Source organism: Monodelphis domestica, chromosome 2 (genome assembly GCF_027887165.1).
Source record: "Monodelphis domestica isolate mMonDom1 chromosome 2, mMonDom1.pri, whole genome shotgun sequence".
Lineage (NCBI taxonomy): Eukaryota > Metazoa > Chordata > Mammalia > Didelphimorphia > Didelphidae > Monodelphis > Monodelphis domestica.
In genome coordinates this window covers 520,582,409-520,597,024 of record NC_077228.1, presented here as the reverse complement: position 1 = coordinate 520,597,024, position 14,616 = coordinate 520,582,409, and the positions used below count along the sequence as shown (strand labels likewise).

General features: G+C 41.0%; 1 protein-coding gene across 1 annotated transcript in view; it reads right to left on the bottom strand.

Moving 5' to 3' along the window:
- CASTOR2 (cytosolic arginine sensor for mTORC1 subunit 2) overlaps positions 1-14,616 on the bottom strand; it is a 108,396-nt gene that overhangs the window by 19,559 nt on the left and 74,221 nt on the right. Inside the window, exon 2 of the mRNA XM_001363091.4 lies at positions 9,827-9,897. Coding sequence (XP_001363128.1) covers positions 9,827-9,897 — 71 coding nt within the window. The remainder of the gene's footprint in view (positions 1-9,826; positions 9,898-14,616) is intronic.

Below are 14,616 nucleotides of genomic sequence, written 5' to 3'. Positions count from 1 at the left end.
AGTGTAAAGGCAGCTTTGGGGGGGGGTTTCATTCCAATGATATTTCTTTCTTTCTTCATTTGAGTGTTCCCCAACTCTCCCTCTTTTATTTTCTCTTCTCCCTCTCCTTTCCTTTCCTCCATCTCTCCCCTTCTTTCTCTCCTGTCTTTCTCTCTTCTTCCCTCCGTCCCTGTCTCTCCCTCCTCTCTCTCTTCTTCCCTTCCTCCCTCTCTCTTTCTCTCCTTTCTCTGTCACTCTATGTGTCTCTCTCTATCCTTTCCTCCCTCTCTTTCTTTCTTTCACACACACACACACACACACACACACACACACACACACACACACACACACATTTTCTGCCTCTCTGCCCCACCCCCCAAATCTTACCCACCCTTTAAGGCCCAATAAAAGTACCACCTCCTACAGGAAGCTTTTACTACCTAGGGTTGTCCAGTTTCTTTCCTTTGAACCCCCATAGCCATAACTAACTGTGGCTCCTTCCACTGGTCCCTGGCAAAAAAACCTCACTGGCTTTGGTCACATCTCCAAATGGACAGGAAAATCCTAGAGGGTGAACTCAGACTCTATTTTCTGTGTACCAGTGTGGTTACAGACAGAGATCTAGCTTCAGGAAGCCCTAGCCTCACGTCCTGCATCAGACATCTACTGGCTATGTCCCTCCTCTTCTCCGAGCCCACTGAAGAGAGTGGAGAGGATGTCGGATACGGCCGCCATTTTCCAATGAGGGATGGCCACTAGCCAAGGATGTTCTTGGAGCGTGGTGGTTAGCATGGCACCTGGCATTAGTCAATACTTAATAAATGCTTAGAGATGGATTGATTTCAGCTTAGTTGGGGTGAGATGGCCTGTAATATCTTCCAACTCCAAGATATTATAATTAGGAAATGATTTCTGGAGAACCTTCCCCAAATAGAAAACTCTTTGGAAATTCTTGGGTTAAGGGCTACTTATTTGTGAAAAGGAAAACCCCTGCCTGGGTAGTATATGCACAGTGAAGTCAAATCTCATTAATTTGAAATCTTAATACCACTGAAGAAAAGGGGTCAGCCTCATGTAATTTGGGCTCCAGAGAGTCTGGTGAGAGGGATTATTTCAATCAGGTGGAGGAAAGGAATGGGGGAGAAACCCAACACCATTTGCAAGCACTTTAAAAATACCATTAAATGCGTATCTATTAAATACTTAAACAATTCTTATCTATTTATTAAAGCAGGTCCTTTAGACAATAATAGTAGCTTGGGTCTAGCTTCTTTATGGACCTAAAAGCAAGGGACAAGATAACTGGAGTTAATCAGATCTTTGGCCAATTTGAAGTGGCCGTACTCTTCTCCCCCATATTAATTGGGGTATGTATGTGATAAGATTTCATTGGCATACCAAAGGGCGACAAAAGAATATTTACCCTTTGATCCAGCCATAGCACTGCTGGGTCTGTACCCAAAGAGATAATGGACAAAAAGACTTGTACAAGAATATTCATAGCTGCGCTCTTTGTGGTGGCCAAAAACTGGAAAACGAGGGGATGCCCATCAATTGGGGAATGGCTGAACAAACTGTGGTATATGTTGGTGATGGAATATTATTGTGCAAAAAGGAATAATAAAGTGGAGGAATTCCATGGAGACTGGAACGACCTCCAGGAAGTGATGCAGAGTGAGAGGAGCAGAACCAGGAGAACATTGTACACAGAGACTGATACATTGTGGTACAACAGAACGTAATGGACTTCTCCATTAGTGGCGGTGTAATGTCCCTGAACAATTTGCAGGGATCTAGGAGAAAAAAACACCATTCATAAGCAAAGGATAAACTATGGGAGTGGAAACACCGAGAAAAAGCAACTGCCTGAATACAGCGGTTGAGGGGACATGACAGAGGAGAGACTCTAAATGAACACTCTAATGCAAATATTATCAACATAGCAATGGGTTCAAATCAAGAAAACATGTAATGCCCAGTGGATTTACGCGTCAGCTATGGGGGGTGGGGGGAGGAAAAGAAAATGATCTATGTCTTTAACGAATAATGCTTGGAAATGATCAAATAAAATATAAAAGAAAAAAAGAACTCCAATATCTGGTATAAGAACATATCAAAAAAATCCCATAAAAAAAAAGATTTCATTGGCATAGAGAATTAACTCACAGTGAGGAGAATCCTACCAAAGTAGACCCCAATTCAATTACTTGGCAGTCTCGAAGAGAGCTGCCCTGGGCAATGACTGAGTAATATGCCCAGGATCACACAGCTAAGATATGCCAGAGGGGAGACAAACTCAGATCTTCTTGGTTTTGAGGCCACTCTCTGCCCAACACAGCCTTCCACTGTGAACAGAACATGCTTAATTTTAGCCATCACCTGCCTCCCACTGGAGTCATTTCTGGTAGAGGATATCTTGACATCTGGTTCATACAATTTTCCTTTCCTTTACAGATCATCCAAAAGGATGGGAGAGAAGATGATCAGATCTGAGCTTGAGGTACCCTCTATCCAGAATCTTCTGGTCTATTAACTATTCCTTATCTGTGACATTCCATTTCCCACCTCCAAGTTTTTGTACAGACAGTTCCCCCATGCCTGAAAAGCATAATCTTTTCATTGCTGCCTTGGAGAATCCCTACTTTCCTTCAATATCTCCTCAAGAGCCAAATCCTATTCCAGACTCTGAGTGGCTAGTATTGCTCCCTTGGAAATTATATCATCTCTATTTATATTTATATGCATTTATACATTTATTACATTTATTTAATGCATTAATTTAATTTCCTCTCAGTAGAATGTAAGTACCTGAGGGCAGGGACTGTTTCATTTTTATCTCTACCCACTTAGCAAGGTGCTTGGTGTATATAATAAAGATATCTAATGATTAAATAGCATCTACTTAATTATCTCCTTTGGTCTTCACAGCAACCTTGAAAGGGAGGGACTATGATCATCCTCATTTCAAAGATGGGGAAACTGAGGCAAACTGTGGTAAAGTAATAATAATAAATAGCTAACATCTATATCTATATCTATATCTATATCTGGGTGACCTTCTAAAGGAGGCTCCCCTTTCCTTTCCCTACAAAATGCTAGACTTCATCTCTGATAGGAGAGTCAATTTCCCCCATGGGACTTAGTTTCCTTGTTTGTTAGATGAATGAACATACCATCCAAGTATTTTGGGGTCCCAAAGAACCACTGTGTTACTGCTTGTAAAATAAGCAAATATGAAATGACCCCCCCCCACTATGTAATAAGAGCTCACATTTTCATATGCAATCCTGTTTGTTTGACTATAAAAGCATTCCTATGTGCCAAGCTCTGTGCTACGGGTTTGGAGATTCAAATACAAAATCAAGACTGGACTTGCCCTCATGGAGATTACACTCTATTCCTCTAGAAAGTGGCAACCTAAATTAGACCGACAGAACTCGATGAACATTTCCCAAACTAATTCAGCAACAGGACTCTTTGGGTTTGAGATAAGTTAGTGAGGGCATGTATGTTGGGGGAAAGGGGAATTGGGGAGTAATGGGGGAGCAGGAATACTCCCCCAATAAAGGAGCAGCCAGGAAAATGGTGGAGCAAACAAAAGAGAATTGGGAAATATTTTCATATAGAAAATAATCCTTATATCTAAATATGTCTGCTATCTGTTTATTTATCATTCCAACCGCCCACACAGACGTATGTAAGCATGTATGTGTACATAGATATACATGCAGACACTTAATATTTATTCTTTTAAAAGGAAAATATTGATACATTGATTTTTGGGGGGTGTCATCCATGTTTATAGTCTTAAACACCACGACTCCATGGAACAGTCTGGAAAACGTTGGACTTCTGAAATACACCATGTATTTAGATTCAATAGCTGGGTCTACTTTGGCCATAGAATGCTGATGGGCATAGCCACCTAAATTGTATTTATTTTTTATTCATTCATTCATATTATTCACTCACTCATTCATTCATTCATTCATTATTTCCAATTTTTTTTTTAAGCCCTTACCTTCCATCTTGGAATCAATATTGTGTATTGGTTCCAAGGCAGAATAGTGGTAAGGGCTAGGCAATGGGGGTGAAGTGACTTGTCCAAGGTCACACAGCTAGGAAGGGTCTGAGATCAGGTTTGAACCCAGGACCTCCCATCTCTAGGCCTGGCTCTCAATCCACTGAGCTACCCAGCTGCCCCCTATTTCTAATTTTTTTTTTAAAGAAAAAAAGATGTTTATTTATGAAACAGTAAACAAACTCACTAGTTATGCTTTTTACTTATAGAGGAAATACCTCTAGTTGGAGGAACTTTAAAAAAGCCCCCCCAGATTCCTGACTAGCAATTAAGAATCTGGTCATTCACTTAACAATTAAACTTCTTTTTTCTAAAATATTTCCATATTTGCCATTCTCCTCCTTATGGGCTGCCCCAGGCCCTTTTCTGAGCTGCTGGTCCTTCTCTTTCAGCCTCCTTCCTACTGTTTAGTACACAGAGGTTCATTCCCTCCCTTAATGTCCTTCCCAGCCATTCCCTCTGAGCATCGATTTCTCCCACCATGGGTCTCGAGTGCCAAGCCACAGAGGTCTGGCTCATCTTTGGGCCCAGATGGGAATGGCTTATCATGATCCTTTAATGACAAAGGCTGTCCAGAGCTCTCTGTTAGGATGAGCCGGAAGAGGAAACTAAAGCTGACCTGTGCTTGTAGAGTTGAGGGATGGGCCATTGTCCTTCAGGGTCCAAGTAAGGGGCACAAAGCCTTATCTGTGGGGAAGGGGATTGGAAGGGAAGGCTAAAAAGAACCAAGACACAAATGACTGCCTGGGAGAAGGCCAGAAAGAAGCAGGAAATCTCCACTCCAGCTTCTGCAAGGAGAGAATCAGAAGTCATCTTTACTTCCTTTGGTGTATGGTTTCAGAGCACTTTCCCCCCTTTTTAAATGAAAAACAAAACAAAAATTAAAAAACTTCCCAAACCCCCTTACCATCTTCCATCTTATAATCATTGGTTCCAAGACAGAAGAGTGGTAAGGGCTGGGCAATGGGGGTTAAGTGACTTGTCCAGGGTCATACAGCTAGGAAGGGTCTGAGGTTAAATTGGAACCTAGGGCCTCCTGTTTCTGGGTCTGGCTCTCTATCCATTATACCACCTAGCTGCCCCCTACAGAGCTCTTTCACATTCATTCCTTTCACACACAAAGCCGAGAGGCTTTCTAGGTGTGGGAACTTGGGCAAATTACTCTACCTGGGGGCCTTGGTTTCTGAAAACGAAAGAGTCCGGCTAGATCTGGTATAGCCTGGGGGATCTCCTGAGACCCCTGAGACCCTTTTAGGGGGGTCTGCAAGGTCAAAACTATTTTCAGAAAAATAACAAGACATTTCAATTTCAATATAGTAAACTTCTCTCTGTATAATATATTTTATATGCTTTACATAATACATTTATATATTTAATATATTGGCTATATATTAAACAACTAATATATATAACTAATGTGTTAATTATATATCATAGAATTATATTATATGATTAATATATTACATAAACTACAGAATATAAACAATATATGTTACATAATATATAAAATATGTACTCTAGAATATATATTATATTGTTATTTACAGAATTTAATATATATGTATATATATATTATATAAATATACATTCTATCTATTGCATTATATATAATATATACTAGAGGATATGCTCTAATTACAGTATTTTTGCTATAATTACTATATTGCTATATACAATATAATTAATAATATATGATATTGTCACATTATATATCATATATACAATAGACTATATTTTGGATCATATAATATATATTCACATATAATATATAGAATAATAGTATATTCTAAATTATATAATATATAGAAATATACAATGTACTCTGGACATAGTATAGTAATATATAATAATATACTATAGTGTGTGTGTGCTTGTAAAACATATAAACAAAAGCTCTTGGGGAGGGGGATCCTCCATAATTGTTAAGGGTATAAAGAGGTCCTGAGAGTGTCCCAGACTAGATCAAGGGCTCTTAAACAGGCTCTACAGATCCCAAAGGCATCCGTGAAGTTGGATGAGAAAAAACAATCCCATCTTTCTTTTAACTACCTTCTCACTGAAATCGAGCATTTTCCTTCTGTGTGGAATTTTAAACAAACAGGAGAAGGTTGTCTTCAGGCCTCACTGGACACTGCCCAAAGGGCCCAGGACACAATAAAGGGCCCAGAATTCCTAAACTGGATGGACTCTGAGGAATCTTTCAGCTTGATGAGACGCAGGAGTTCATGTACTGAGTCCTGAGTACAAATCCTGCCTTTGCAATCTCTGCGTGACCTTGGAGGGGTCACTTCTTTTCTCTAAGGCTCAGTTTCTTCCTCTGTAAATAAAGGGAGAGGGCAGGAAAGGACCAGATGATCTCTAGGATTTCTCTCAGCTCTAGAGCTATGATTCTATGGTCTTCTGAAAAATCCTGTAAGACCTGCAGAGTGAGTTGCAATATTCCTCCTTTATAGATAAGGAAACTAAGGACTGGAAGGGAAAGAAAGCCACCTCATGAGTTAATGGCCCCAGGCCCCAGGGATCCTGGCTTGGATCCAGGCCACTTCCCCTCCTCCCTCTTTGTTTTCCACCAATCTTTACTTGGTCGACAAGGGAGCACGAAGATGAAAGAAGTCCCTCGGGCCCAGGGGACCCTCATCAGCCAGTGACAGGGCCAGGGCCAGGCCTGGGCACTCCTAAAATGGCAGGATGAAGAGTTCAGGACCTGCTCCATCTTTCCTTTGCAGAGATGGAAAACAATAGTAACTGCTCAGTGCCCATCATCAGGAGTAGTTGTTGTGGGTTGAGACCAAAGGCCTTGGCTGGGGCACTTCTGGAGGCCTCCCAATGGCCCACCTCTGACCCTTTAACAACTTCTGTGAGTGGAATGAAGAGCATCAGCGCTCAAGGTCGGGGTTCAGAGAAAGCTAGCTTCCCCAGGCTCTTGGCTGCCAATCTTAGTCCTACCCAAGCTTTATGGCCCAGGACTAATAGTACCTCCTTCAGAAAGCATCTTCTTGACCTCAACAATGTCCCAACCTTTCAAACTCATTCAGAACTGATGGCGAGCCCATGGCTATTACTTTGAAATGGAATCTTGGAGTTGGAAGGGGCCTCCCAGGCCATCTAGTCCAAACTCAACCCTGCAATAATCTGTTAAAGGGAGAACTGGGGAGTCAGTATGGCATAGTGTGAAGGACCCCGGGGAGGTCTTACTGTCTCTCCGTTTGCTCATTAGCAGAAAAGGCTTCCTAGATTAGCTAATTGCCACTTAAGACTACAGAGAGAGGTTGGAAACAAGTGGATGAATGACGGACAGAAGGGAGCAAAGTTGGGGGTGAAGAAGAGGCAGAAATCATGGCAGCCACAAGCCAGAGGGGAATGGGGTTTAATGGATGGGGGCGATGTTTGAGGAGAAGAGAGAACCTCTGGTGGAAGAAGGGAAGATTCCTCTAGTTTTTTGCCTTCGGAAAAAAAAAAGACCTTAACAGTACTTCACAGATGTTAATAGGATGAGTTAATCCATTGGCATTTTGGTTGGCACAGGGTCCATGATAGGCAAAAGCAAGGAGACCACCATGAAGTTAACTGTAAATTATTTGCCATCAGCGTTTGAAGAGGTAGAGAAATACTATGGAGAATTTGATAAAACTCACTAAACTAAACATACGATGTGAAGACTTGGTAGCATTAAAGCCAAGATGGGCATTGGGGAAGAGGGTGAAAAATAGTTGGAAAACTTGGAAGGACTTTCTTTTAAAGAGCTGAAAGATATTGAACTTGGCAAACACAGTACATTACCATAAAGAGTAGAATTAATGATGAATGGCTCCCGTGTGTGAGTAATTTTTAAAAAGAGCAGCTGACTATAAGAAGGAAGACAAAAGGTAAAGTTTTTTTAAAAAAAGAATAAAGGTAACTGATTTTTGTATCCTGGTTTGTACCCTGTAAACTGTTATCTTTAATTAATGGGCCATATTTGATCAAAAAAAAGAAAAGAGTAAAGGTAAAAACCAATACTAGAATATAAAAAAAGGAAAAAAGAAGGGAAAGCACCTGTATAAATATATCAGTCCCAGTATGATTTGTTTACATTACTGATGGGGAAAAAAAGAAGAAAATGGATGAAAGAAAGGACCCTGGGTGTGAACTGTCATCATTCTCCAAAGAAGACTGATGGAAAGAAGAGACCACCTTGAGAAGACACAAAGTTCCAAGCCATCATCTCAACTAGTCAGTGTGTGAACCCCTTTGATAAGTGTCTAGAGATGGCAGTCCAGGGCAACAGCATTTTGGAATAGAATCTAATGCTCTGGAGTGGGATAGTGGAAGATTACATATAATATTGCCTCGTGCAATGAGGAAGAGCTAGAGGAGTGGAATAAGATGGTTTGGTGGGAGATCCATTTGCACAGGAAACTGGAAGGAGGAGAACAGAAAGGTGAAAATGGAAACAGATCAGCTTTTCCAAAACAAACCATTTTCCTCATTGATGGCAATGGAACCATTAACATGCAGGCTTGACATTTCAATCTTTCAAGTTCAATATGAAGACATCCACAAGAAATCCATGTTAGAGGTGAAAATGCTGAAGCAAGGAGACATTTGTTTTTAAGATCTCTAGGGAAAGGGAAGACTGAATTGGCTGGTGTTACTCCTCCCAAAAAGGCACACAAGAGGACAATGACCAACTCCATCCCTACTCTCATTTTCATAAAATCTTGAAGAGAAAGCTCTAAATATATGTATATATAGAAAGTATTACTGGTGAAAACGAGAAGGGAAAAAGCAGATTTTACAAATTATTTTATTTTTAAACCCTTCCCTTCTGTCTTAGAAGCAATACAGTGTATGTCTTTCAAGGCAGAAGAGCAGAGTAAGGGTTAAGCAATGGGCTTAAGTGACTTGCCCAGGGTCACGCAGCTTGGATGTGTTCGAGGCCACATTTGAACCCAGGACCTCCCCTCTCTGGGTCTGGCTTTCTATCCACTGTGCCACCCAGTTGCCCCAAGGCTATCAGCTTTTAAAGATTGTAAGTTTGAAGAACAACCATTTCCCAGTGCATTTCACCAGGAATTGGTTCATATTGATCTTGTCTAACTTCTTCATTTTAGAGATGAGTGAATGGAGACAGAGTTTATATAGCCCATTGGTGGCAAAACGTAGGAGAAAACCTGGACGTTCCAGCTGGACCTGCGGCTGCTCCCTCCCCCTGTGCCCTCCCATGCATCCCTCCTGGCCTGTTTCCATATTGCTGGGCACTCAGGTGTGACAGGTACACATCCCCAAGGGAGTCAACATCCTCTGCTGCTGATGGATTTTCCCGCCCCTGGACAAGTGACCCGGAAGAACCTCTGCTGTGGCTGTTTGCTATCCCTGGTTTCTGGGGAGAACGCCACGCTCCTGTCAACAAACAGCATCTGGCAGCAGCTCCCGGGGCCGGGAGGGTTGGCCTCACTCCAGCACACCACGAGGGCTCCCCCCGACCAATGCACAGCCCCCACTGAAGGGGTCTCAGCCACTTGGGCTCAGAAGGCTTGAGGGTCACACAGTCAGGATGTAATTTGAACCCAGGACCTCCTGACTCCAGGATTGGCTCTCCATCCATGAGCCACCCTTAGCTGCCCCCTTCTGACGTGCATTCTTAGCCTTCTGCTGGGTAAAGGGCTTCTGATACACGTCCCTCGTTTCAGGACCGAGTACGGACGAAAGCTTGAGGCTGACAGCTAAGAGAAGAGTCAGGCGGGCCGTCAGGAGTGGGGCGCCGGGGCCCCTGACGCCACTTACCCAGGAAGCCCTCCTCGTCCACGATGATGGTGTAGTCCTCCGGCGTCTCGGTCAGGCTGAAGAACTTGCACCTGAGACAGAGGAGACACCATGGGTGGGTTAGACGCGGCACGTTCCCATTCACCGCTCCTGTGCTCAGAAGCTCAGGATGAGCACCAAGAAGCCGGCACGATGCCGGAATCACCGGCACGATGCCGGAATCACCGGCACGATGACGACTCAGTCACCACTGCAGCACCTGCCACTTTACCCACTGATGGTCCACCAACCCTTTGGGCCAGAGACCCGGAGGTTTCACGGGCCATCTGGCTGGGCCAGTACCTCGGCAAGAAGGCCCCCCCCCCCGTCTGTCTGTCTGTCTGTCTGTCCGTCTGTCCCTCACCTTCCAGCTTAGAATCAATACTAAGTTCTTAGTCACTTTAACCCCCACTGCCCAGCCCACCCCTCCTTTCTGCCTTGGAACCGATTCTCAGTGCTGGTGCAGGGCAGAAGGTGAGGTTTAAAAGAGAAACGAGAAAAGAATCTCTGGCCCAGTGTGGTCTCAGATGCACACGTGAACACAAGCACTTAAGGCTCTTCTAGCACCTATTTCTTGTTTGTTTTCAGAGGCCATTTCTGGAAAAATTCTGAGTCCTGAATTCTTTCTGGGGAAGTTAGGCAAAACATCCTTCCACACTAGATGCATATATTCATTAGAACATGTTATGTTACTGACTATCTTTAGGAATGGCAGAATAGATTTACATAAAACAGTAGAGTAATTATATAGGAATAATACAGTCCATTTGTAGATTTTAATGAATAGATTTATTAAGTATATACTACAATTCTATAGAAATAATACATTTATTATTAATGATATATCATATATACTTATAGATCATATATTCACTAGATATTTTATTTATAATATATTTTAATTATTATATGTATTAATAACATAATATAACCCTATAGAAATAATGTTTATTATTAGTTATATATCATATATAATTATAGATCATATATATACTAGGTAATTTATTTATATTTTAATTAATATATGTATTAATAATATAATACAACCTACAGAAATAATATACTTAATTATATCTAATTTATAATTATAGATCATAATTCACTAGATATTTTATTTATAATGTATTTTAATTATTATATGTATTAATAATATAACATAACCCTATAGAAATAATGTTTATTATTAGTTATATATCATATATAATTATAGATCTTATATACACTAGATAATTTATTTATAATATATTTTAATTAATATATGTATTAATAACATAATATAACCCTATAGAAATAATGTTTATTATTAGTTATATATCATATAATTATAGATCATATATCCACTAGATATTTTATTTATAATATATTTAATTAATATATGTATCAATAATATATAACCCTATGAAAATAATATATTTATTATTAGTTATGTATTTTATATAATCATATATAATAGATTCAATGAAGATATTTCTTAAAATTTTTATTTATACTATATTTAAATTAATTTATTATATATAATACACAATTCTATAGAAATAATATTTATTATTAATTATATATCATATATAATTATAGAGCATATTTCCACTAGATACTTTATTTATAATATATTTTAATTAATATATGTATTAATAATATAATACAACCCTATAGAAATAATATATTTATTATTAGTTATATATCATATATAATTATAGATCATATATCCACTAGATATTTTATTTATAATATATTTTAATTAATATGTGTATTAATAATATAAGCCTATATGAACAATAAATTATTAATTATATATTTTATATAATTCTACATGATATATTCAATGAATATATTTCTTAAAAATTTTATTTATACTATATTTTAATTAATTTTATTTATTAATTATATATGATTATATTATATATTATATATAAATATATTAATAATATAAATAAAATAAACAAAAATAAAATAAATATATAAAAATATAAATTATATTATATTATATATAAATAACATTTATTGGGGGGGGGAGATACTAGTAATGGGAGAATCAGTTAAGACGTCTTGGAGGACTTGGCATCAGATCTGGGCCTTGAAGGGAGTTAGGCCTAATTTCCCTGGATGGATACTTGGCCAAATTCCAGTGTGTTCACACACACACATGTGCCACATTCTCTAGGTCCACATCGCCCGGGTAATTGAAATTAAATGCAATTCAATAATAAATCTTATCATTACCAATACATTTTTAAATTTTAAAATAGAGAATGTTTGTTATTCTTAGTCTGGGGGAACCAGACCAACTTTGTACTTGGTTGCCTCCTAGAAAGTCTGCCTGCCCTTGAGGAGCTCCCCTTCAGCTGTTTCAGGGTGAAAGTGAAAAAAAAAAGAGTGTTTTACTAATTTTCAGCAAGATCAAGGCAAGCAGTAGCTGCTATCAATAAAACCTACGAAGCTTTGCACACAGAGCTTTCCATCCAATATTTCAATGGAGTCCCATGATAGTCCCATTGAGAGATAAGTATGACTATTCCCATTTAAAAGAGGAGAAAACTAAGGCTCAACCACAGGAAGAGAATCCCAGAGCTTCACAGATGAGAGGCAGGATTTGAATCCAGAGCTCTATTACAAATCAACAAGACCCCTTCTCTTCCTTTGGTACATGAAGGAATCATTTCCTGGGCACTTGTATTATATGCTAGTTTATGACATGGTGGGTTCTATTCAGTTACTTTTGGTCTGTATGGTTTATCTTCCACACCGGGGTAGGGACCATCATACCCTGTCTCTGATTCTCCCCATAGAACAGTGATGGCAAACCTTTTAGACATGGAGTGCTGCCTCCCCCCATGCTATGTACACCCCGCCCCGCCCCCTTACCCCACACAGGGGAGGGAGGAAGTGCTCCCATTGGGCTGCTGGGCAGAGGGGTGGGTCATGTGAGAAATGTCCTCAGTGCAGGTGAAGAGGGGGAGGGGAGTGGCCCATTGCTCCACCCTGCTCCAGATCTGCGATGAGTTGCCCACCTTCCCCTCTGTGTGCTCCCATTTGCTGCTGGGCAGAGGGGTGGGGGAATGCGAAAAATGTCATATTGGCTAGGTGGAGAGGGGGAGGAAAGCAGTTCAGTCCCAGTCTCTCTGTCTTTCTAGTAATGTGTGTAAATGGGGACAATGAGTGCTCTGTGTGCCGTCTTTGGCACCCGTGCCATAGGTTTGCCACCACTGCCATAGAACCTAGCACATGCTGGTCCCTAGAATACCTTGAGTGTGCGGAGGAGAAAAGTTTGCCAGAGTCCACCTGAATAATAATAATAATAATGCATATAATTATTGATTATATAATAATCTTATTTTACTGATAATTATATAATAATTTATTAAGTGCTCTCTCTTTCTCCCCCCCTCCCTCTGTCTTTCTATCCTTCTGTCCCCCCCTCTCCCGCCCCAACCTTCTGACTCCAGGCCTGGTGCTTTATCCCTGAGCCACCTGGATGCTTCTAGTATTTAGTATATAATACTTGCTGACTGTTTAACAAGTTTCTCTCTGGGAGCCTCCTACCTTGAGGCACCCCCCCCCCCCATCCTGGAGGCTCCACAGAGTGAAGATTCTATTCTATATTACGGTCATTTTAGAGATTGGGAAAATGAAGGCTGGACAGAGGGAGATGTCTAAGGCCAACACACAAGGGAGCATTGGCGCAGCCGGGCCCTACATTTGGGCCCACTTTCATCAGGGAGCCAGCTGCAAAGCTCTTTGCAAGAGGATTCCGGGGCCTTTTTTCTCTCCCTTCTCTTCAGCACCCCCCAATTCACACTCCAATTTGGCCCCTTGGATCATCGCGCCTCCCCTGGGCCCTCCCCTCCCAGTGTGGGTCCCCCCTTGCGTCCGAGGGCAGGCCAAGGTGGCTCTGCCTCTGTAGGCATGGGCTGAAGCATTTAAGTAATGACTTGGGGGGATGGGATCGGCGCGAGGAGCCAGGACCATTCATCAGGGCTGGTCCTTCTCCCACACGCAGCCAAATCAGGATGCCCATTGACAATCCATCCATCATTGGAAGCCCTTGAGGGAGACAGCCCTGGGTGGACGCGACAAAAGAAGGGACGAACGCTTGGCTTTTCAAGAGATGAAAAATGAACAAGAACTCTGGACTTTGTGGCCGGCTGGTGGAGAGATCAGCGTCATGGATGGACTCCAAATGGGAGACGGGGAGGAAACAGAAGTCACTGAGTCTCAGGATTCCCAGATCAGAGACTGAGACCAGGAAGGGTTTTCCATTGAGTCCAACATCATTATTTTACAGATGAAGAAGTTGAGTCTGGAGAGGTGAAGGATCTGAGTTCTTGGCTTGGAAGGGTCTTCATAGGCCATTTTGGCCAACCCTTTCATTTTTTTTTAAACCTTTACCTTCCTTCAGCCTTTAAAACTTTTTTTCATTCATTCATTCATTCATTCATTCATTCATAAACCCTTACCTTCCATCTTGGAATCAATACTGTGTATTGGTTCTTATTGGTTCCAAGGGAGAAGAGTGGTAAGGGCTAGGCAATGGGGGTTAAGGGACTTGCCCAAGGTCACACAGTTAGGAAATATCTGAGGCCAGATTTGAACCCAGGACCTCTTCTCTCTAAGCCTGGTTCTCGATTCACTGAGCTAGCCAGCTGCCCCTCAAACCCTTCCATTTTGAAGGAAGAAAGTGAGCCCCTGAGATGGGAAATGAAATGCCCATGGGCACATAGGCAGTTAGGTGATGCCATAGTGCTCAGAGTAAAAGGTTTGGAGTCAAGAGGACT